Source organism: Cyprinus carpio, chromosome A12 (genome assembly GCF_018340385.1).
Source record: "Cyprinus carpio isolate SPL01 chromosome A12, ASM1834038v1, whole genome shotgun sequence".
In the NCBI taxonomy this organism is placed as follows: Eukaryota; Metazoa; Chordata; class Actinopteri; order Cypriniformes; family Cyprinidae; genus Cyprinus; species Cyprinus carpio.
Window position 1 is genome coordinate 2522267 of NC_056583.1, and position 24234 is coordinate 2546500.

General features: G+C 40.6%; 1 protein-coding gene across 1 annotated transcript in view; it reads left to right on the forward strand.

Annotated features, from left to right (window-relative positions):
- The first annotated feature begins 6510 nt into the window (after window positions 1-6510).
- Window positions 6511-24234, forward strand: part of LOC109064709 (integrin alpha-M-like) — a 70653-nt gene continuing 52929 nt past the window's right edge. Inside the window, exons 1-4 of the mRNA XM_042767136.1 lie at window positions 6511-6665; window positions 7366-7471; window positions 8494-8597; window positions 8696-8766. Coding sequence (XP_042623070.1) covers window positions 6626-6665; window positions 7366-7471; window positions 8494-8597; window positions 8696-8766 — 321 coding nt within the window. The 5' untranslated portion in view covers window positions 6511-6625. The remainder of the gene's footprint in view (window positions 6666-7365; window positions 7472-8493; window positions 8598-8695; window positions 8767-24234) is intronic.

Below are 24234 nucleotides of genomic sequence, written 5' to 3' on the forward strand. Positions count from 1 at the left end.
TAAATAACACAACAGGCAGCTCTCTTTTAATACCGACGAATGTTTGCTTCAAGTGACAGACCAGAGCCGCGTTTCCACCGCAGGAACTTTACCCAGGAACTAGGGACTTTGGGCTGGTACTCGGTGTGTTTCCACTGCAGGAACCAGGAACTAAATAAAGTTCCGGGTAAAAAAATGCCCCTCAGAAAGTCCCTGCTGGCGAGGTGGTACTTTTTCAAAGTTCCAGAACTTCACGCAGCACTGTGATTTCAACCGGATCATTTTCAAAATATTACTGTTATTATGTCATGAAATGTAATTTTAAAAGAATTTCAGGCGAGAATATAGTTGTTTAAAACTAAAATCTGAGGTTTATTTATAAAGACAGCGCCTATTTAAAAATGTGTTTCACCGATTTCGGAGATGGTCAGCTCCACGCGATCAGCGGGAGCTCAGTGATCATGTATCCACGGAGAGCAGCCTCACCTCGGCTAGTCCTTCTGATATGTGCCGCTGGCTCTGATGTCCCTTTAGTGGTTATACATAAAATATAATTCGTTTTGAGTAATTCTAACAGGTAATCTTTGGTCTGTATTCAACTTATCTATATGTTAAAATGAAAATAAAAAAGGCAAATTGATGTAATATTTCATTTCATTGTAATGGCTGTATATATACACATTTCCATGAACTAAGCACATTTCTGCGGCTATTATTATCTTCAAATGAAAACGAAAGGAGGCAGTGGTATTTGATATCCTATTTCGTTTTATTGTAAATATACAGTGAGGAAAATTGCAGTAGCCAAGGTGAGCTGACTGATGTTATCAAGTACGCTGCTGTTTGCAGAATTACCGGATTTGTGTCGTCACGGTCATCACACTCCCGAGTCGAATGTGCAAAGTCCGAACTACCGGGGGGTGGGTTGGGGGGTTCCTGGGGGAAAAAGTTCCTGGTACAAATGTTCCGGGTAATTTCGGTGGAAACGCGGCACAGGTAAGTGAAGTTATATTATCTTGCTGTATGTGTGTCGTTTTCTTTACGTGTTCTGACTAAAAGCAACTAAAAAGCCATTTTAAAGTGATTAAGCAAATAATAATAATAAACAAATAATAAAAAGATTTGTTATAACACAATAAATATATGCACAATTAATCTTTCACAATGTCTACACTTTGTGTGGTAAAATGAGAGGATTCATGAGCATGCAATTTCAGCACTGTGAGTAGATTTTAACTTAATCACCTCTGATCGGCCATTGCGTTCCAGAAATCGACAGCTGAGTCTGTGATTGGCTACATTGCACAAACCTTTAAATACATGTTATAAATAGAAACTATGCCTAGCTTGCTCATGTCAATTATTTTAATGTTAATATTAGTTGTTCTTTTTGCTTTTGTGCAACAGATAAATAACAATTTATATGTTTAGACACTTTTATGTTTAGATAATTTCTATTTTGCAGGAGTTCTGCGAATCATTTTTTCTCCCACATCCCACACACACACGAGTCTCTTCCCACCTGCACTCGCCCATCAAGAGTTTTCCCGCGCTGCACCCTGTTGCGTTTGGTCCCGCGGGTCCCGTGGTACTCCCACGGGAGTGCAGGTCTCTACTGTGTGCCTTTAGCCCCAACAGCAGGGGTGCTTTTTACCCCAAATAACATACTTTTATATATTTTTTTGTTATTTAAAAACTGTTTCTTTAATTATCTTAAACAAAACTGAAAATCATAAAGAAGACCTTTGTCTCAAAATATATGGTTAATTATTTTTTTTTCCCCACATTTTTATGATAGTTCATTATTTTCCATAATGTAATGATAAAATTAAACTTTCATATATTTTAGATTCATTGCACACCAACTGAAATATTTCAGGTCTTTTATTGTTTTAATACTGATGATTTTGGCATACAGCTCATGAAAACCCAAAATTCCTATCTCGAAAAATTAGTATATTTCATCCGACCAATAAAAGAAAAGTGTTTTTAATACAAAAAAAGTCAACCTTCAAATAATTATGTTCAGTTATGCACTCAATACTTGGTCGGGAATCCTTTTGCAGAAATGACTGCTTCAATGCGGCGTGGCATGGAGGCAATTAGCCTGTGGCACTGCTGAGGTGTTATGGAGGCCCAGGATGCTTCGATTGCGGCCTTAAGCTCATCCAGAGTGTTGGGTCTTGCGTCTCTCAACTTTCTCTTCACAATATCCCACAGATTCTCTATGGGGTTCAGGTCAGGAGAGTTGGCAGGCCAATTGAGCACAGTAATACCATGGTCAGTAAACCATTTACCAGTGGTTTTGGCACTGTGAGCAGGGTGCCAGGTCGTGCTGAAAAACTAAATCTTCATCTCCATAAAGCTTTTCAGCAGATGGAAGCATGAAGTGCTCCAAAATCTCCTGATAGCTAGCTGCATTGACCCTGCCCTTGATAAAAACACAGTGGACCAACACCAGCAGCTGACATGGCAACCCAGACCATCACTGACTGTGGGTACTTGACACTGGACTTCAGGCATTTTGGCATTTCCTTCTCCCCAGTCTTCCTCCAGACTCTGGCACCTTGATTTCCGAATGACATGCAAAATTTGCTTTCATCCGAAAAAAAGTACTTTGGACCACTGAGCAACAGTCCAGTGCTGCTTCTCTGTAGCCCAGGTCAGGCGCTTCTGCCGCTGTTTCTGGTTCAAAAGCACACGCCTGTGCACGGTGGCTCTGGATGTTTCTACTCCAGACTCAGTCCACTGCTTCCGCAGGTCCCCCAAGGTCTGGAATCGGTCCCTTCTCCACAATCTTCCTCAGGGTCCGGTCACCTCTTCTCGTTGTGCAGCGTTTTTTGCCACACTTTTTTCCTTCCCACAGACTTCCCACTGAGGTGCCTTGATACAGCACTCTGTGAACAGCCTATTCGTTCAGAAATTTCTTTCTGTGTCTTACCCTCTCGCTTGAGGGTGTCAATGATGGCCTTCTGGACAGCAGTCAGGTTGGCAGTCTTACCCATGATTGCGGTTTTGAGTAATGAAACCAGGCTGGGAGTTTTTTAAAAGCCTCAGGAATCTTTTGCAGGTGTTTAGAGTTAATTAGTTGATTCAGATGATTAGATTAATAGCTCGTTTAGAGAACCTTTTCATGATATGCTAATTTTTTGAGATAGGAATTTTGGGTTTTCATGAGCTGTATGCCAAAATCATCAGTATTAAAACAATAAAAGACCTGAAATATTTCAGTTGGTGTGCAATGAATCTAAAATATATGAAAGTTTAATTTTATCATTACATTATGGAAAATAATGAACTTTTATCACAATTTGCTAATTTTTTGAGAAGGACCTGTATGTATTAATTTTAGCAATTCTCATTTTCTACTTAAATCTACAACATTTAAAAAAACATCAAATATTAGATCAAGTAAGCACAGAATCAACTTTGCGCTGCTGCCCGCAATCACGTCAAGGATCAGACACATAAACGTGCATCTTGAAAAGCCGATGCTTTGGAAAGTGCTATGCCACGTTTTTGTGCCATCTAGTGGTTTAGATGAAAATAATATCAAAGGCCCCTTTTACCCCAGGGCACCTTAAGCCCCGTTGTACACTACCAGGCTAAAGACCAGTGTCAACATCAACAGTGAAGAGGCGACTCCGGGATGCTGGACTTTATGATGGAATTGCAAAGAAAAATAAATATCTTATGCTGGCCAATAAAAAGAAAATATTGAGATCAGCAAAAGAGCAGAGACACTGGACAGTGGAAGACTGGGAAAAATGTGTTGTGGACAGATGGACAGATGAGTCCAAGTTTGAGGTTTTTGGATCAAACAGAAAAACATTTGCGAGACACAGAACAAATGAAACAATGCTAGAAAAGTACTTACCACCACCAGTCAAACATGATGGAGGCAGTGTCATGGGGTGCTTTGGAGGTGGGAAAATGGGACATTTGTACAGAGTGGAAGGGACCTTAACTTTTGCTGGCTTGTGTGGCACATGCACATTTGTTTAGTGAAGTTCAAAAAAGACTTGTTTAAATAGTTTTGCATAATAAAATGCTAGCCTTGAATTAATTTATTCACTAAATGTTTGTCATGAAATCTTCCTACTTGTATGATTAATTTTGTTTTTAGAAATTCTTAATTTTATATTTTAGAACACTGAATAGGGCAAATAGTCGAAATATTTTTCCATACTCTTCTCTTTTTTCCCCATAAGTTCTCCAGACCAGCGAAACTCTGCAGGAACCGGTGAGCCAAAGGAATTCATGTTGTTTTACATAATCCTCTAAAATTACAACACAGTAACAAGTGTGTTCCATTCATTAACGGCCTTCAACATTGATCCTGCGACATGGAAGACCTTCACAAACAATGAAAACAGTGGCTTTGGCTATAAAGTGATACAGAAAGGTGCAAGGTGAGCTCACTCGACTTTACTACGAATCACTCAGAATAGCTGGACTGATAAAAATAAATTCACGGCTGACTTTAAGAGCTACAGAATATTTGAATCCAAGACTGATGTGCATATTAAAGCCAGTAATATAAAAAGCCTTAATACCTGTAACAAATTAATGAATTACTCAAGTAATATCATTTAAGATGACAAACTCAGATAACGTATATAACAGAAGGCCGTCATTTGAATTTCTAAGCAAAACATTATAATGTTGTTTTACATAATCCTCTAAAATTACAACACAGTAACAAGTGTGTGAAGTAGCTAAATGAGTTTATAAATGAAATAAGCGCAGATAAAATAGCAGTGTTGCAGTTGCCTTTTTCCATGCATTTCCTGGAAATGTCTTAAATCAATTTCCATATTTCTAAATTGCGTAGGAACCCTTATTGTTTTAATTTAGGTACTTAAATATCTATTTATTGGATCACAAAGGGTCCCCAAGCTGGGACGTTAACGCACGTTGCTTGAAGCACTGCTTGTACAAGGAAATCAGCTTCGACTGTTAGAAGATGTTTAAATAGGCTAAATGTTATAATCATAACAAAATTATTATTTAAGTTAAACATGGCATAACTACGAAAAAAGATGGCTGTAAGACCATAAACATAACAGTATTATCAAACACTGTACGAAATTCTGGTTCAAGCTCCGCCTACTTCTTTTATCCAAATACAGATACAGATACGAATACTTCTGTGACTGATACAGATACAAATACAGATACAAATACTGGCTTCGCTGCACACCCCTAATATATATATATATATATTAATAGCTATTTATTGGACACTAGTACTTACAGTATGTAGTTACTAGTATTTATTTATTATTTACTAATATTCATTCATTAGCTACAACTTCTTATTTTTTAGATACTAGTACTTATTGATTTGCTACTAGTATACATTTATTAGATACTAATACTTATTTTAAATGTTACGACTAAGATTTTAAAGGCCATTCTGACTAACCATAAAATAAGTTAAGTTAATGTTTCTAGTAATCGTTACAAAAGATACTAGTGCCCAATGAATGACAACTAGTATCTAGTAAATAGGTATTGGAATCAAATGAAAAGTAGTAGTATTTAATAAATAAGTACTATTAACTAATGAATGCATACAAGTAATATTTAAAAAGATATTAGTCACAATTGGAATACATACTAGTCAGAACTGAATAGTTGAATCTGAATGACAGATCCCCATAGAAGTGAATGGCAAGGATTTAACTGGTTTACTAGTAACAATAGAATGTTTACTAATCACTACTGAAATAAGTACTAGTATCTAATAAACACAAACTATAATATCTAATGAATAAGTGCTGTTATCTTTAGAAAGATGCTAGTACCTAAAGAATAATCACTAGTACCCAACAAATAAGTAGTCCCCAATGGAATAGATAAAAAATAGGTATTAGAAGAATCTAAATAGATACTATGTTTTATATATTAAATGTTAAAATGGCTTGCCATACAGTTTTGACTGGTTGCTATTATTAATTACTTAATACTTGCTATGGGGTTCTCAAAACATTTCTCTCTGAGTCAGAGGCATTTTTTATGCAAAATCATCTTAGTATTACACAAATCTTGGTAATACACTGTAAAAAAATGACTTTTCCCCCCTAAGTTGTAAATAAAGATTATTGGAGAACATTTTACAGGAAAATATAATTTGAATTTTCCTACTTTCACTACTTTTCAGTGTAGCACCGAAACCAAGCATTTCAATCAGATAGTCAGGGACTGGAGCAGTGGTTATGGCAAAATAAAATATTACAATTGTAGGTTATGATACATTTAAAAACTCTTTAAACAACTCAGCTTTTTAGTTAATGCTTACTTACTATTATATTCACATTTTGGCGTTTCCGTTTCAAATTTAATGTCAGCATCATTGCTATTGGTTTTGAATTCAAAATATTATTTCCGAAATGCTGAAAGTTATTTCTCATTTAACTTAGTCACAGTAATGGTTTTAGAAAGAGGTGAGACACTGAGAAAAAAGAGGTTTTGTTGGTACCTCGTTTCCTCTGTGGAAGTTCCTCTTTAGTCACATGCATCACTCTATTACCATTAGATTTTTCTCTCAGTCCCAGCTAAGATTCTTCACTCAGACTTGTGACTCAATGAGTATCAGTCTCTTTTGTTCACCCTCCACCTCTGTTTGTACCTTGGTGCAGAAATGGACCAGAATTTCTGGTTGCCACTGTGTTTGTTTTATGGTAAGTTAAATTTTATCTGTAATTAAATATGTGGCATAAGCTATGAAATTACCAAATGCCATAAAGATAGCAATTAGAAATAAAAAGTATTTTCTTCACCTGTATACTTGTTGTAAGATGAACAGATTGTGGATTCTGTGATATTTTGCTTGATTATTTTTATTGCTACTATATAAATAAAAACATTATTACAAGAAAATTTCAGTGTGCAGGTATTTTGTCTAATCTGTTAGATATGCATTGCTGCCAAGCCCATGGTATTATATTTGATATGCAAATAATAATAATAATAATAATAATAATAATAATAATAAAAACAACTTGAAGTGATGTGTGAAGTGACTAAAATGTCTGAGCTGCTTTAGGTGAAAGAAACTTGCACTTAAAAATTTGTCAGTGCCATTTTTTTTTCCTCAACATGCACATCAGTATTTTTTATTTTTTTCTTAGGCATGTTCATGAAAGTTACTTAAATGTCCTAATTGAACTATGGCCTAATTTTGGCTTAACCAAAGCCCTGTCTTGTGAAACAAGGCCATAGAGTGACAAATGATATTTATATGCATTTTATGTACATATTCATTAATTTACATTAAGCAGAATTTCTTTTTCAATATCTGCAACAAATTGTTACAGAGGAAAGTACTTAGTTTCATAATTCATTTAAAGACTTGTCATTTTGCTTTCTTTTACATGATAGTATTCCATTCATTAACGGCCTTCAACATTGATCCTGCGACATGGAAGACCTTCACAAACAATGAAAACAGTGGCTTTGGCTATAAAGTGATACAGAAAGGTGCAAGGTGAGCTCACTCGACTTTACTACGGATCACTCAGAATAGCTGGACTGCTAAAAATAAATTCACGGCTGACTTTAAGAGCTACAGAATATTTGAATCCAAGACTGATGTGCATATTAAAGCCAGTAATATAAAAAGCCTTAATACCTGTAACAAATTAATGAATTACTCAAGTAATATCATTTAAGATGACAAACTCAGATAACGTATATAACAGAAGGCCGTCATTTGAATTTCTAAGCAAAACATTATACATCAGAGTTGTGCAATTGTGTTTCTGTTTTTCATTTTTAGTCAGAAGGCACTGTAAAGTAATTACATCTCTACTTTACAAATAGCTACTGTTGTCACTGTAATGTAGGTCAAGCTAGACATTTTCATTTGTCAATTACTAAATTAACATAAGAAAACAGAGCCACTGCGACTGTTCTGGTCCAGTTAAAAATATTCTTTGAACATTAATACTGTTTAATCAGAAAGCAAACGTTTTGAATTCCAAATTTTCCGGTAGTTTTAATTTCCCCTTTCTGTGATTTACTGTAATAGAAAAATATTTTGCAACACTATCCAAAAACCAAGCTGATGTACACACTTTTTTGTCTTTAATTTTGAAGTGAAGTGAAGTGAAGTGAAGTGAAGTGAAATGAAGTGAAGTGACGTGTGGCCAAGTATGGTGACCCATACCTGGAATTTGTGCTCTGCATTTAACACATCCAAAGTGCACACACACAGTAGTGAACACACACAGTAGTGAACACACACACCGTGAACACACACTCAAAGCAGGGGCAGCCATATTGCTGTTGCGCCCGGGGAGCAGTTGGGGGTTTGGTGCCTTGCTCAAGGGTCTCACCACAGTCATGGTATTGAGGGTGGAAGAGAGCGCTGGTTATTCACTCCCCTCAACGACAATTCCTGCCAGACCTGAGACTCAAACCCGCAACCTTTGGGTTACATAACCAGCTAAGAACGCCACAGACTTCTCTTTTATTAACATCTTATATTCTTTCTGTCGTCTTCCATAGTCTGCTTGTGAGTGATCCTTTAATACAACACAGCCAAACTCAAAGAGGACAAATTTATGACTGTTCTGTTACCAGAGGAAACTGCGTGCCACTGGCCATTACTGGTACTTAGTTTTTTTGTATGATGCTTTCAAGTATGTAAAATAGGATACTATTTTTATTATTTATGATAATAAATATTTCCTCTTTTTATTCAACAAAGTCCCAGCTGAAGCTGTCAACATGTCCCTTGGACTTTCAATGTCTCTAGATCCTCAGTCTTCAAGAACAGTGGTAAGTTTCATACAAACGTAATTCCAGAAAAGTAAGGGCATTTTATAAAATGCAATAACATCAAAAATATGTGATTTGTTAATTTGTTTATTTAATTGACAGAAGTACAAAGAAAGTTTTCCAATGTTTTACTGACCAACTCAACCTTCTGGTATTGTTCGGTCATTTTAGAATGGATTTTTATTTATTTTATTTTTTTATTTATTTTAAAAATCACTACTACATCAGAATGGTACAAAGCTTGATGACTTTTATGGCAGTCACTATGTGACCACAATAAATAAATAAATAAATAACTAAATAAATAAATAATACATGGAATTGATTCGAAAAAGCTAAATGATCGTAAAAAAAAAAATAATATTCACACTTGTGTTGTTCGCAGTCAAAAATGACTGCCATTGGAAATGAATGGGAAATATGCAAAAAAAAAAAAAAAGAAATAATATTTTGTGTGTACAGTCTACATATCATTCACAATGCAGAAAAAAATGCACAGCAATGAAGGGGTGACACTCTATAACAGGGTTCCTCAAATCTTGCCCTGGAGGGCAGAGTTTAGCTCCAACCTTGATCAAACTCACCTACCTGTGATTTTCAGATTTGAGGATCCCTGCTCTGTTATATCAAGAGTGCAAAACAGACACACCTCATGCCCCACCCCATCCGACCACAGACACACATTTATGAATTAGTCTGACTGGTACACACAGCATGTTTTTGCAAATACTGAAATACAGTTAATAATTTAGCTACAATTACTTAGCTATCTAAATGGGGAAATTACATAGACTTATGTTTTTATATACAGGTACATTTTTAACCTAAACCCACCCCTACCCCTAAGCCTACCCTTCACAGAAAACTTCCTACATTTTTACAATTAAAAAAAAAAACCTTTATTTTTATAACAGTTTTACAAATGAGGACGTCCCCAAATTGAGGTTTTTGGTGATTTTGTCAGGTTTTGCTCACTTTTGGGTACAAATTTGTCCACAAAATATGGTTAAGTAGGTACACACATCACATCACACACACACACACACACACACACACACACACACACACACACACACACACTATTATACACACACAAATGAACTGGATTGGCTGTAACAATAGGGCAAAGAGCAAGAAGACTCAAATAAGTGAAAGTGAAAGGACATACAGCCAAGTATGGTGACCCATACTCAGAATTCATGCTCTGCATTTAACCCATCCAAAGTGCACACACACACACACGCACGCACACACGCACGCACACACACACACACACACACACCCGTAGCAGTGGGCAGCCATTTATGCTGCAGCACCCGGGGAGCAGTTGGGGGTTTGGTGCCTTGCTCAAGGGTACCTCAGTCGTGGTATTGCCGGCCCGAGACTCAAACCCACAACCTTAGGGTTAGGAGTCAAACTCTCTAACCACTAGGCCATGACTTCCCCCTTACATTTTTGTTGAACTTTGTTGTTATGTGTAATACAAATGTATTTCTTTGTGTTCAGGTTTGACTGTAGTAAAACTAATGCAAAAACTGATATTTCAAACCAACATAAAAAAAATAACCTTTTAAAAAATCTAATCCTTTACAAAAAGTTGTTGTTGAGAATGTCTAAATATAAATCCAAATCCACAACTTAAAAAAGTACTATATATATATATAGTAAAATTATATATATATATATATATATATATATATATATATATATATATATATATATATATATATATATATATATATATATATATATATATATATAATATTTACAAAATTAATTGTTTGTGCAATTAATCGTTTAAAGACTTATTTCTTATTCCTGAATGACAACGATTCAGCTATGTCTATTACGACTGTTTCACATTTCGAGTGTCAGTGGAGCGTGAGAAGCACTTTTTGTCCATGTTAATGAATCATTCATGCTGCTGCTGATCCAGAAAGAGCAACACAAACAGTCTTTTCAATCAGTGTGTCCCCCCATAGATCAGCAATGGTTTGTTCCAAAGTCACATGTCCAACATCACGTGATGTATTTTCTTTTTTGGAGGGAAATTTGAAGACAATGTGGAAAGTCATAACTTCTCCTCTTCAATATTTAATCTAGATTATTGTCTGCACATAGAGTAGATGAATTGACCGTCAACTGTGTTATCAACATGTTCTGGTGAACTTGCGTCACATGTTATATTTATAAATATGTAGAGAAAGAATATAAATACAAAAGTTAATCAAGGTCATGTACTAACTTTTCCAAGGTCAGCCATTTGCACAAGGCACCAAAAATGGCCGAAATGTCAACTGTGTTATTGGTCAACTGCGTTACCCATCAACTGTAACACAGTTGACAAGGATTAACACAGTTGACAATGTTGGCAATTCAGTGTGTTGTTGATAAAAATATACTGTATATTCACAAACTATAGTCATTACACAGAAAGTACATAGGAATTGCCTAAAACCATGGAAAACAATGGCAAGGCAAGGCAAGTTTATTTATATAGCACATTTCATACACAATGGTAATTCAAAGTGCTTACATAAAAGAAAGTAAAATAATCATTTAAGAAAAAACAAAACAAAGTAAAACAATGAATTTAAAAACTTTGAAAATTATTGAAACATTGATTTGAAATTAATTTAAAACAGTTAAAAATAGAAAATGATTTTACATAAAATAAAGTGAATACATAAAATACAGTGCAATCAGTTCGGACATCGCACAACTAAAGAGATGAGTTTTGAGTCTAGATTTAAAAGTGGCTAATGTTTTATCATATCTGATCTCTTCTGGAAGCTGATTCCAACTGCGGGCAGCATAGTAACTAAAAGCAGACTCCCCTTGTTTTGTGTGAACCCTTGGTATTTCTAACTGACTCGATCCTGCTGATCTGAGAACCTCCCCCCACATACACATCGAAATGTTGTAAAGTGCAAATTAATGCCAACAACTCCCTTTCAATGGTTGAATAATTTCTCTGACACAAATTAAACTTCTTAGAAAAGAAGCTAATTGGTCGATCAATGCCGTTGTAATCTTTCTGCAATAATGCAGCTCCAGCACCCAGCCCACTCACGTCTACCTTTAAATGGAAAGGATGGTCTCAACAAGGTGCTGTTAATACGGGAGCAGAACTCAGCAAAAGTTTGGCATTATCATAAGCATGTTGACAATTTCAGGACCATTCATATTTCTGTTTGCCTTCTAACAAATCTGTTAAAGGAGCAGCCACTGTTGAGAAATTGTCACAGAATTTTTGATAGTACCCAATCATTCCTAGAAATCTCATTAGCTCTTTCTTCGTAGAAGGAACTGGGAAATTATCAATGGCATGGACTTTTGCCCGAACAGGACACACTTTACCTTGTCCTACCACATTTCCCAAATAGACCACAGTGGCAAGTGCAAATTCACATTTCGCTAAATTTACCATCAACTTTGCTGTCTCAAAATGAGTAAATAAAGTGTGCAATTGGCAAAGATGTTACTCCTATGTCTGGCTATACACCACCACATCGTCCAGAATTACTGCACATCCTTCAAGCCCAGAGATTACCAAATTCATCAGGCGCTGGAATGTAGCTGGAGCATTTCGAAGACCGAAACTCATTCACTTATAAGAATATAATCCAGGAGACGTCATGAAAGCACAGACTAGTTTGGCACATCACGGTCAATATATAGATGGAACCAGTTTTAGAAGGAGGTAATGGCCCCACACAATCAATCGTTAGATGCTCAAAGGGATTTTTCACCACAGGTATAGGATACAATGGAGCAGGAGATATCACTTCGTTCGGTTTTCCGACCAATTGACAGACATGGCAAGTTTTTATAAAAGCAGCCACGTCTCACTTTAATCAAGGCCAAAAGAAATAACGCATCATGCTGTGATAGGTTTTCTTCACTCTGAAATGACCAGCAATGTCATCGTGAGCAGTTTTTAAAATGAACTCCCACAATCCCTTTGGTATCACTATTTGAACCACCAGGTCACCCATGATCATAACATGGTTTTAACAATGGGAAACACTTCCGTACCCCATATTTTACTCCCAGCCAAATTATTTCCCAAAATCAAATCCACCCCTTCGATAGGCAAAACTGATCTTAATGCAATTTCTGACCTCTCCTTTCACAACATCAGAATCTATCTGAACTCGGTGCAGAGAAAGCCGAAAATACGTCTAATCCAATACCTTGAATTAGAGCGCTTTTCCCCGTATCTGATTTTGAAGAAAACGGTAGTTTCTAATCCAATAAGAAAGATTCAGATGATCCCGTGTCACATAATATCATAACAGGTACCCTCGTCAAATCTTTCAAAGACACAGTCCCCATAGTTATGAACGGTTCGTATCCTGCTTGCAAAATACCCTTATTACTTCTGTAAGTCTTTACTTCTCCTTCATCTGATTTTAAAATCAATCCGGTAGTAGACATGAGACCAACGGCTTTGGGAACCACAGACTTATACTTATTTCTTAATATAGGGCAGTCTTTTTACCAGTGATTCTTTTCCAAACAATACCTGCAACTCGAATCTGGATCCACATTTCTAGCATGCTCTGATTTGTTCGGACCCATTTTCACTGCATTTCCGCTGTTATTTGGCTTTTTATAAAAATAATCACTGGCGCTTTTATGGATTAGTACATATTCGTCCGCAAGAATGGCAGTCTCAGCAGCCGTTGTCACATTATGTTCATTTACATAAATCGCGACACGCTCTGGGATAATGTTTTTAAACTGCTCCAAAACTATTAGATTAGAAAGTTCTTCAAAGGTACTAACACACAATGATGTACGCCAACGATTAAAGAGACTTGCCAATTCCCTTGCCACTTCAATGTGTGTTTTACGCTCATCTTTTTTATGCTTTTAAAACCGCCTCTTTTACTACCTTATTGTTCTTTCGATTTTCAGAAGAAAGTGAAATGAAGGCTTCCTGAGATTTTCCTTTCAAAACACTTTGTAGTAAGAGTGTACGTTCAGCATCGTTCCATCCCCTATCCTCAGCCAAGCTCTCAAATAGAGAAAAAAACACATCTGGATCTCGATCATTGAATTTAGGTAATCAGAGTTTAATCATCTGTACTAAACCTGTTATTCGATTTCCACTCGCCCCTGCAATTTCCTGATCATTGAATCAACATTACCACCAGAAAGCTTTCCTTGTCCGATCAATTTTAACCGTTCTGCATCCTGAGCTAATTTCACTTCTTCCATTCTTTGTTGCATTCTCAATGTTTCAGAATTCTGTTCTTGTTCTCGCTCTTGGCTTTTCAGTTTCTGTAATTCAAGTTGTCTGTCCAATTCACGTTCTTTATTTTGTATCCTAAGGATTTCTAACTGTTGCTCGTAGGTTAACTTGTTAGGTTATAACAACGCATGAGGTGTCGAAGTACCTTCAGGTGTCACCTCTTTATCAGACTGTGTCTCGGAAGTCAAAACTAACATCTCTCTTAATTTCTCCTCTACAGCCCCTCGCAGAGGTTTTACCTTAGTACTTTTTGTTAAAGCCAATTCAAAATCGAAATGTTCAGCTACTTTAAATAATTGCTCTTTTGAAAGAAACTCTAATTTACCCATTGTAGGAGCAACAAAAAAATCCTGTTACAAATCCATTTTAACCTGACCTTGTTGCTAAAAGAACATTTGAACAATAAAATGGCCACTTGAGTGACAGGTGGATTGCCGCTGCTGACAATGCCGTCACGCTAGGTGGGCGTGGCTTCAGCAACCAGCTCCCGCCTTTTAGCCCATTTTCGATTATCCGGGAGAGTCGTGCAGTGACGCGCTGCCAAGATGGCGACGGACCGATCTGCACACTTTGAGCTTTAAAAAACGCTCTTCAGGAGTCTACGGGTGACGTCACGGACACTACGTCCATGTTTTTATACAGTCTATGGTATTAGTATGTTATGATCGACAGTGTCAAACGCAGCACTGAGATCTAGCAATACCAGCACTGATATTTTGCCAGAGTCAGAATTTAAGCGAATATCATTTATTATCTTAATGAGTGCTGTCTCTGTGCTGTGATGCGTTCAGAAACCAGATTGAAAATTTTCCAGGTATCCATTTGAGTATTGTTCAGCTGATTAAAAACTACCTTTTCTATAATTTTGCCTATAAAAGGAAGATTTGATATTGGTCTATAATTGCTCAAAAATGGTGTTATCAAGATTGCTCTTTTTTCAGGAGGGGGCTTAACAACTGCAGTTTTCAGTGAGTTTTGGATATGTCCCAGAAAGAAGTGAGGCGTTCACCACTTCTAAGAGATCTGCTTCTAAACAGTTAAGCACACTTTTGAAAAAAGATGTGGGAAGTGTGTCAAGCAGGTTGACGATTTTAGATGCTGCACTATTTCTTCCAACATTTTGCTATGAATTGCTTCAAAAATAGACATAGTATCCTTTTGATATTGCGGCTGAATCTGTCTGACCTCTGCATTACTTGAGGATGTGCTAATCGCCTTCCTGATATTGAGGATCTTCTCAGAAAAGAAGGAAGCAAACTCATTGCATTTGCTGACTGAGAGCATTTCAATGGGAATCTGACTTGGGGGGTTTGTCAGTCTCTCAACAGTAGCAAAAAGAGTACGAGTGTTGTTTAAGTTACTGTTTATAAGGTTTGAGAAGAAACTCTGTCTAGCTATGGCTAGTTTCACATTAAAAGCATGAAGGATGTCTTTATAGATGCTATAGTGAATTGCAAGTTTCGTCTTCCACCACATCCACTCAGCTTTTCTGCATTGACTTTTCATACTCTGAACTGCTATTGATTTTCTCCAATCTGATTTCTGTCTGCTAATTTTCTTATTGACTATTACAGGCGCAATATCATCAATAACATTCTTAACTTTTGAGTTAAAGGAATCAAGGAGAAGATCAACAGAGTCTGCAGAAATGCTTGGTGTAAGTCGCTTTGGATAAAAGTGTCTGCTAAATGATTAAATGTAAATGTAAAGATATAGTCTCCATAAACAGCACACTAGTGTTCTTGTTAATGCATCTCTTTCTGACAGAGACAGACCTAGACATAGTGGTAGCAGTGATCAATAAATCAAAGAAAATACAGAAGTGATCAGATAGTGCTACTTCCTTAATAACAATGGATAAAATGTTTACACCCCTACTGATGATTAAATCTAGAGTATGTCCACCTTTGTGTGTGGGTCCAGGCACATGCTGAATCAGGTCAAAAGTGTTTAAAACTGTTATCATTTCTTTTTGTAGTTTTGTTTTCTGCATTATCTATATGAATATTAAAATCCCCTGCAATAGCAAAACAGTCAAACTCTGAGGAAATCATTGATAACATTTCTGTGAACTCTTCAACACAGGCTGGAGAGTATTTTGGAGGCCTGTAAATAATGATAAACTGAATGTGTGGAGCACCTTTCAGCACAATCCCTAGATATTCAAAAGACAAGTACTGACCAAATGTCACTAACTTGCATTGGTAGACATCTTTAAATAGAGCAGCTACACCTCCACCTCTCCTAACAGCCATGCAGACACTCATGAAAGTAAAGTTAGGAGGGGCTGCTTCATTGAGGACTGTTGCACTGCAGCTGTCTTCTAGCCATGTGTCGTTTAGAAACATAAAATCCAGATTGTTTGTGGTTATTAAGTCATTGATTAGAAATGATTTATTTTTTAGTGAGTGAATGTTTAAAAATGCTTACTTGATGGCAGAGCTTTGTGTCTTTACATTAATCTTAGTTTGATGCATAATAGGCCGCAGATTAGATGATTTTTCCCCTTCGGCTTGAAAAGGCCCTTGGACTTTTCTATCACATGATATAAAACTGAAATAGAGAAAGCTACAGGTACACTGGGTTCCCGCTTATTCTGTAAACATTTGTGAATGTTGCTGCTGTTATAGCGGGGACCCGACACATATCACTGAGTGCTGCTATCAGTTGTTTTTTGTTCACCTACAGCAGATGGAGGGTTTGGGCCCTGGCGTTGTGGCAGAGCTGTCACAGGAGCAGGGCCTGTGAGAGCTCTAGATGATTGGCTGATACTAGCACAATCTCGGGATCAGTTGTGCGAGCACATGGACCTGGTGCTCTGGCACCTCAGCCTGTTGGGCCTTCGGGTCAGCTGGGGAAAGAACAAACTCTCCCTGATGCAGAGGATCTCTTTTCTCGGTATGGAGTTGGATTCGGTCGAACAGACAGCACGCCTCACAGAGGAACGTGCGCAGTCAGTGCTAGCCTGCTTGAATACGTTCAAAGGCAGGACAGCGGTCCCACTGAAACTTTTTCAGAGGCTCCTGGGGCATATGGCAGCTGCAGCGGCACTTACACCATTCGGCCTGTTACATATGAGACCGCTCCAGCACTGGCTTTATGGCCAAGTCCCGAGGTGGGCGTGGAAGCGCAGCACTCACCGGGTCCAAGTTACACCGGCCTGTCGCCAAACCCTCACCCCGTGGTCAGATCTTGCGTTTCTCCGGGCAGGGGTGCCCCTAGAGCAGATCTCCAGGCATGGCTGTGTTTTAAACGGGATGCCTCCACCACCGGCTGGGGGGCCACGTACAATGGGCATGCAGTCTCAGGGGTTTGGACGGGCCTGCAGCTGCAGTGGCACATCAATTGCCTAGAGTTGTTAGCAGTGCACCTTGCCTTGAACCATCTCAAAGGTCGCTTATGAGGCAAGCATGTGCTGGTCCGAACAGACAACACAGCGACTGTTGCCTACATCACCCGACAAGGTTGTCTGCACTCCCGTCGCATGTCACAACTCGCCCACCACCTCCTCCTTTGGAGTCGGAAGGTTCTGAGGTCATGCCGTTCACATTCCGGGCTTGCTCAACCGTACAGCCGGCGAGCTGTCTCGAGCAATGCTCCTGGGAGAATGGTGACTTCATCCCCTGACGGTCCAGCTGATTTGGAGATGGTTCGTTTCCGCTCAGGTAGACCTGTTTGCTTTTCCAGAGACCTCTCACTGCCAGATGTTCTACTCCCTGACCGAGGGAACTCTCGGCATGGACGCACTGGCACACAGCTGGCCACGGGGCCTTCGCAAATATGGGTTTCCCCCAGTGAGCCTTCTCGCACAGACACTCCGGGAGGATGAGGAGCAAGTCTTGCTAGTGGCGCCGTATTGTGTGTATTTGCCCACTCTGACCTGGTTCCCCCGAACTAGGGCTCCTCGTGACAACCCCTCCTTGGCCGATTCCTCTGAGTAAGGATCTACTGACTCAGAGACAGGGCACCGTTTGGCACCTGCGCAGACCTTTGGAAACTCCATGTCTGATCCCTAGATGGGACGAGGAGGTTCTAGGTGACCTACCCCAGGAGGTAGTGAACACCATCACTTCGGCAAGAGCACTGTCTACGAGACACGCTTATGCCTTACAGTGGAACCTGTTCGTCGAGTGGTGTTCTTCTCGCCGAGAGGACCCCCGAAGATGCCCGATTGTGGTCGTGCTTTCCTTTCTGCAGCAAGGGCTGGAGCGAAGGCTGTCTCCCTCCACCCTCAAAATCCAGGTTGCTGCTATTGCTGCGTACCATGACCCCATGAATGGGAAGTCTTCAGGTAAGCATGATCTCATCATCAGGTTCGTTAGAGGGGCCAGTTAAATCCTTCCCGGCCCCCCTCTATACCCTCTTGGGACCTGTCTCTAGTGCTAAAATCACTACAGCAGGGCCCATTCGAGCCTTTGCATTCAGCTGAGCTAAAGTTCTTTCATTGAAAAACTCTGCTCCTGCTTGCACTGGCCTCCATCAAGAGGGTAGGGGACCTGCACGCATTTTTGGTCGACGATTCGTGCCTAGAGTTTGGGCCGGCTGACTCCCAGGTAATCCTGAGGGCCCGGCCCGGCTACGTGCCCAAGTTCCCACTACACCCTTCAAAGACCAAGTGGTGAACCTGCAAGCACTGCCCCTGGAGGAGGCAGACCCAGCCTTGGCTTTGCTCTGTCCCGTCCGAGCATTGAAATGCTACGTAGACCAGACACAAAGCTTCAGGACCTCAGACCAGCTCTTTGTCTGTTACGGAGGCTGGCAGAAGTTGAGAAGGGTAATGCCGTCTCTAAGCAGAGGATGGCCCACTGGATTGTGGATGGCCATAACCCTGGCTTATCAGGGCACAGGGTGTGCCCTGCCCATTCAGGTTGTGAGCTCACTCAACTAGAAGTGTTGCATCCTCCTGGGCACTGGCTCGTGGTGCCTCGCTGACAGATATTTGTAGAGCTGCGGGCTGGGCCACCACTAAAATGTTCACTAGGTTCTATAGCCTTCGTGTAGAGCCGGTATCCTCCTCTGTTCTCACCTCAAACGGGTAGTGGCCCCGGTTAGTGTCGGCTTGCTAAAACTGCTCCAGAGTGTCCGTACTGTAGACCCTGTTTAGATCCTCCATCACCCTAGGCAGCTGGACATGGCGGAACTCGTATGTGTAGAGTCCATGGTATAGCCTTAGAGCCCGTGTTTCCCCGGCAGACTTCTGCCTTCCCAAGAGGGTTTGAATCACCTCAAACTTCTCCATATACACCTAAACGGATGCTATGTGTGTATTTGCTTACAAAAACTTCGGGAAGGATGGGGCTTCCACAGCGTCCCTGTTCCAAGCGGAAAAGGTACGTTTTCCCAGTGTTATCCAATCTCACCCAGTGAGGTAGTGCTTGACAAGAGTGGAACTACTTGTTCCGAGCCCCGGCCTACACCTAATAGGGGCACAGGCGGCTCGCACAGGGCACTGGAAGGGGCAGCACCCATGGCGCTTTGGTAGGGATCCCAATTAGTCGGTCACTGACGTGACGTCGAGAGTGACCCACTGAAAGGGAACGTCTCGTTTACATATGGTAACCCTCGTTCCCTGAATGAGGGAATGGAGACGTCACGTCCCGTCGCCACGGTTGCTGTACCACCGCTGAGCCGCCGGGTCTCCGGCTTGGCTCCTCAGCGAAAGCCTGGAATGCATTGCACCTGCTGCCTTATACTCACGCTGTGATCAACGGCAGCTGGATGCAATAATTGCATGCCAATGTGCATTGGCTCGTTTAGTTTACACTCAAAGTAGATTGGTCTATCGAAGCGATATCCCAATTAGTCGGTCACCGACGTGACGTCTCCATTCCCTCCTTCAGGGAACGAGGGTTACCACATGTAACCAAGACATTTTGGCTTGTTCCTCTACACTTGGTATAAACTGTTGAGATGCTGAGGGGGTCCCTGACAATGGTCTGCTGAGTGTTCCGCCTGTTTTGGAAGTCCAGCAAGTAACTTTGTCTCAAGAACCACAATCCATTGTAGAAGTTTGCAAAAGTTCATGCAACAAGTATATTCAACAGGAGGCATTTTCTCTCTCTTCTGTTAGAATATAGGCAGTTGTTTTCCCGTCTCTGGAATGTAAGCTGCTGGAAAGTGGGAGGCAAAGCCTTCTTTTTGTAGTATTATTCCAGTCCCAAAGAGTTTTTAGTTTTAGTGTTTGTGCCAAAAATCTGTTGTTTGAGCACTGTGCTGATCTGCTGAAGTAAAAATCTTAGAAAAATCAGAGAAAAGTACAGAAATAAGAAGCAAAGCGCAGAGCAGTAAGCAAGAACGTCCGAATGGTAGCGAAGCCCGCTATATATAGATAAACTTAACTGATCTAATTACAGCCACAATTTCGATGAACTCCATATCCATAATATTATATACACATTATATTCACATTTGTCAAGGGTTAAAATGCATTCAGAATTCCTGATGAACCTATATAATATTATAGATTTGACATATATCTATTTCTGCTTAGTCATGACTTCATTTACTGTTATAATAATATAATATATATTTATTAACGTTAAAATGTATATTATAATGTGTGTGCGTTTAAACTGCTTTATGGATACTAAGTTCATTCCTACCTGTCAACTGTGTTACTTTGTCAGCTGTGTTTTGTGTGGTTTTTATATTATAAATCTTTTAAATGTGAACTAAACCGTCAGAAAAAAAGATGGGGATATAAGTTTTTGGTAAGGATGGTGAATAACACTAAATTCAGCATACTGCAGATTTATGTTAAAAAAAGTAAAAAAAAATCCTTCATGATAGCATCCCACAGTACGCCCATTCATATTTTCAAATCAGTTAGACATTTAACCTTAAAAGTGGTGAATACACTCAAAAACCTTCAAACAAATGTGTAATCAAACATGTGGGACTTCATTCATGTTTCGTATGACACAACATTTGTCCGTAACACAGTTGACAAAATAATGAATCAAATGTTAATTTTCATTAACATATTTAAAAAGTCATTAGAGCTTAAGCTTGCCAAACAATTAATTTAGCACATTAAAGGGGTCATATGATGCTGCTAAAAAGAACATTATTTGGTGTATTTGGTGTAATGAAATGGGTTTATGTGGTTTAAGGTTAAAAAAACACATTATTTTCCACATACTGTACATTATTGTTTCTCCTCTATGCCCCGCCTTCTGAAACACATTGATTTTTACAAAGCTCATTGTTCTGAAAAGCGAGGTGTGCTCTGATTGGCCAGCTATCCAGTGCGCAGCATATTGTGATGCCCTGTCCGACCGGAGCAACGAGACATAAACATAAAAACCATTATACAGTCGAGGCCAAAAATATTGGCCCCCTTGGTAAATATGATGAAAAAAGGCTGTGAAAATTCATCTGCATTGTTAATCCTTTTGGTCTTTTATTTAAAAATTTCACACAAATGTATCTTTTCATTGGATAATAAGAATTTAAAATGGGGGGAAATATCATTATGAAATAAATGTTTTTTTTCTCTAATACACATTGGCCACAATTAATAGCCCCCCTTTATTCAATACTTTTTTAAACCTCCATTTGCCAGTTTAACAGGTCTAAATTTCTCCTCCTATAATGCCTGATGAGGTTAGGAGAACACCTGACAAGAGATCAGAGACCATTCCTTCCTTCATCCAGAATCACTCCAGACCCTTTAGATTTCCATCTCCATGTTTGTGCTTCTCCTCTTCAGTTCACATCCTCTCATTTTCCATAGGGTCAGGTCAGAGGACTGGAATGCTATAGACAAGCTTGGTTTTTTGAGCTCAGTGACCCATTTCTGGTGTTGTTTTTGAGGTTTGTGTTTGGGTTATTGTATGGTTTGGAAGATCCAACATGGCCCATTATAAAGATTTCTAACAGAGTCAGTCACTTACTGATTTTTTATCTGCTGGTATTTGATCAAATCCATGATGCCATGTATTTAAACAAGATGCAGGACCTCCAGCAGAAATATAGGTCCACAACATCAAAAATACAGCAGCAATATTTCATTGTAACACATGGGGTACTTTTTTTCTCTGTGTTCATCAAACCCATCTTGAGTGTTTGCTGCTAAAACGAAGCTCATTTTTTTAGTTTCATCTGATCATAGAAGCCTGGGGGGGGGTTTCGTTTTTCCGGCCTGGGTTTAGACCGTTTTGCTTTTCCCAAGCCCCTCTCACTGCCAATGTTCAAACCTCCCGGGCCCAGGGAATTTCGGCTTTGGACGCACGGGCCACCAGTGGCCCCGGGGCCTTCGAAAAAGGGGGGTTTTTTCCCCCCAGTGGGGCCCCTCCCCGACCCCCTAAAGGATGAGGACAAGTTTTGCTAGTGGCCCCGTTTTGTGTTTTTTTTCCCCCAAACCTCTGACCTGTTTCCCCCGAACTAGGGCCCCTTTCGTGAAAACCCCCTCCTTGGCCGATTCCTCGGAGAAAAGGATCTACTGACTCAAAAAGGGGCCCCTTTTTGGCACCTGCGAAACCCCTTTGGGAAAAATTCCTTTGTCTGATCCCTAGGGGGGCAGGGGGTTTCTAGGTGACCACCCCCAGGGGGAAAAGTAAACCCACCTCATTCGGCAAGAGCATGTTACGAGACAGGGTTTACCCCTTACGGGGAAAAACCTTTTTCGTCGGGGGGTTTTTCTTCTCGCCCGAAAAAGGGACCCCCGAAGATCCCGATTGTGGTCGTGTTTCCCCTTTTTGCAGAAAGGGCTGGAGCAAAGGGCTGTCCCCCCCCCCCCAAAAACCCAGGTTGTGCTATTGCTGCGTACCTTTGACCCCATGAATGGGAAGTCCCGGAAAGGCTGATTCATTGGGTTTCTTTAGAGGGGCCATTTTAAACCCTTTCCCCGGGGCCCCCTCTTTTCCCTCTTGGGACCTGTCTCTGTGCTAAAACCTACACCCAGGGCCCATGGGGCCCCTTTTTGCTTCAGCAAAGGAAAAATTTTTCTTTCATTAAAAACTCTGCCCCTGCTTGAAGGGCCCCCAAATAAAGGGAGGGTTTAGGGGCCCCTGAAACCTTTTTTGGGTCGACGCCCGTGCCTAGAGTTTGGGCCGGGGGGACTCCCAGGTAATCCTGGGCCCCCGGCCCGGTACTGCCCAAAAGTTCCCACTACCCCCTTCAAAGACCAAGGGGTTTAACCTGCAAGAAAGGGCCCCTTTAAAGGGGGAAAGACCCAGCCTTGGTTTTGGGCCCTTGTCCCGACCGAGTTTGAAATTGCACTTAACCAACAAAAAGGGCTCGGGACCTGCCCAAAGCTTTTTTTGTTGTTACGGAGGCGGGGCAAAGGGGTCCGGGCCCCAAAACAGGGGGAGGCCCCAACTGGATTGGTGCCAAAACCCCTGGTTTAAAATCGGCACGGGGGTTTTGGGCCCCTGCCCTTTCCCGGGTTGTGAGCTCACCAACTAAAAAGTGTTTTAAAACCCCCCTTTGGGGCCCAACGGGCTCGGGTCCCTCGCTGACAGATATTTGTAACTGCGGGGGGGGCCCACCACTAAAATGTTCATTGGGTTTTCTATACCCTTCCCGTGTAGAGCCGGTACCCCTCCCCTGTTCTCACCTCAAAAACGGGTAGGGGCCCCCGGGTTTGGTTGCCCGGCCCTTCCCAAAATGCTCCAGAGGGGGTCCGAAACTTTAGACCCTGTTTGATCCTCCAAAACCCGGGGCCACCGGCCCATGGGGGAAACCCGGGATGGGGAAGTCCATGGTAACCTTAGACCCCGGGTTTCCCCGGCAGACTTCCCCTTCCCAAGGGGGGTTTGAACACCTCAAACTTCCCCCTTCCACCAAAAGGGTATGTGGGTATTTGCTTCCAAAAACTTGGGGGAAAGGATGGGTTCCCCACAGCGTCCCTGTTCCGGGGGGAAAAGGTACGTTTTCCCAGTTTTATCCAATCTCCCCCCATGAGGTAGGGGTTGACAAGGGGGAACACTTTTTCCGGGGGCCCGGGCCTAAACCTAATAGGGAACAGGCGTCCAAGGGGCACGGGAAAGGGGGAAAAGCCCCCCAAGGGGCCCCTTTGGTAGGGACCCCAATTTATCGGTCACTGAGGGGGACGTCGAGAGTGGACCCACTGAAAGGGAACGTCTCTTTTTAAAATATGGTAACCCTCGTTCCCAAAGGGGGGAAAAGGGGAACTTCACGTCCCTTCCCCCAAAGGGTTCCCGGTCCCAAACCCGCTAAAAAGGGGGGTTTCCCCCGGCGGGGGC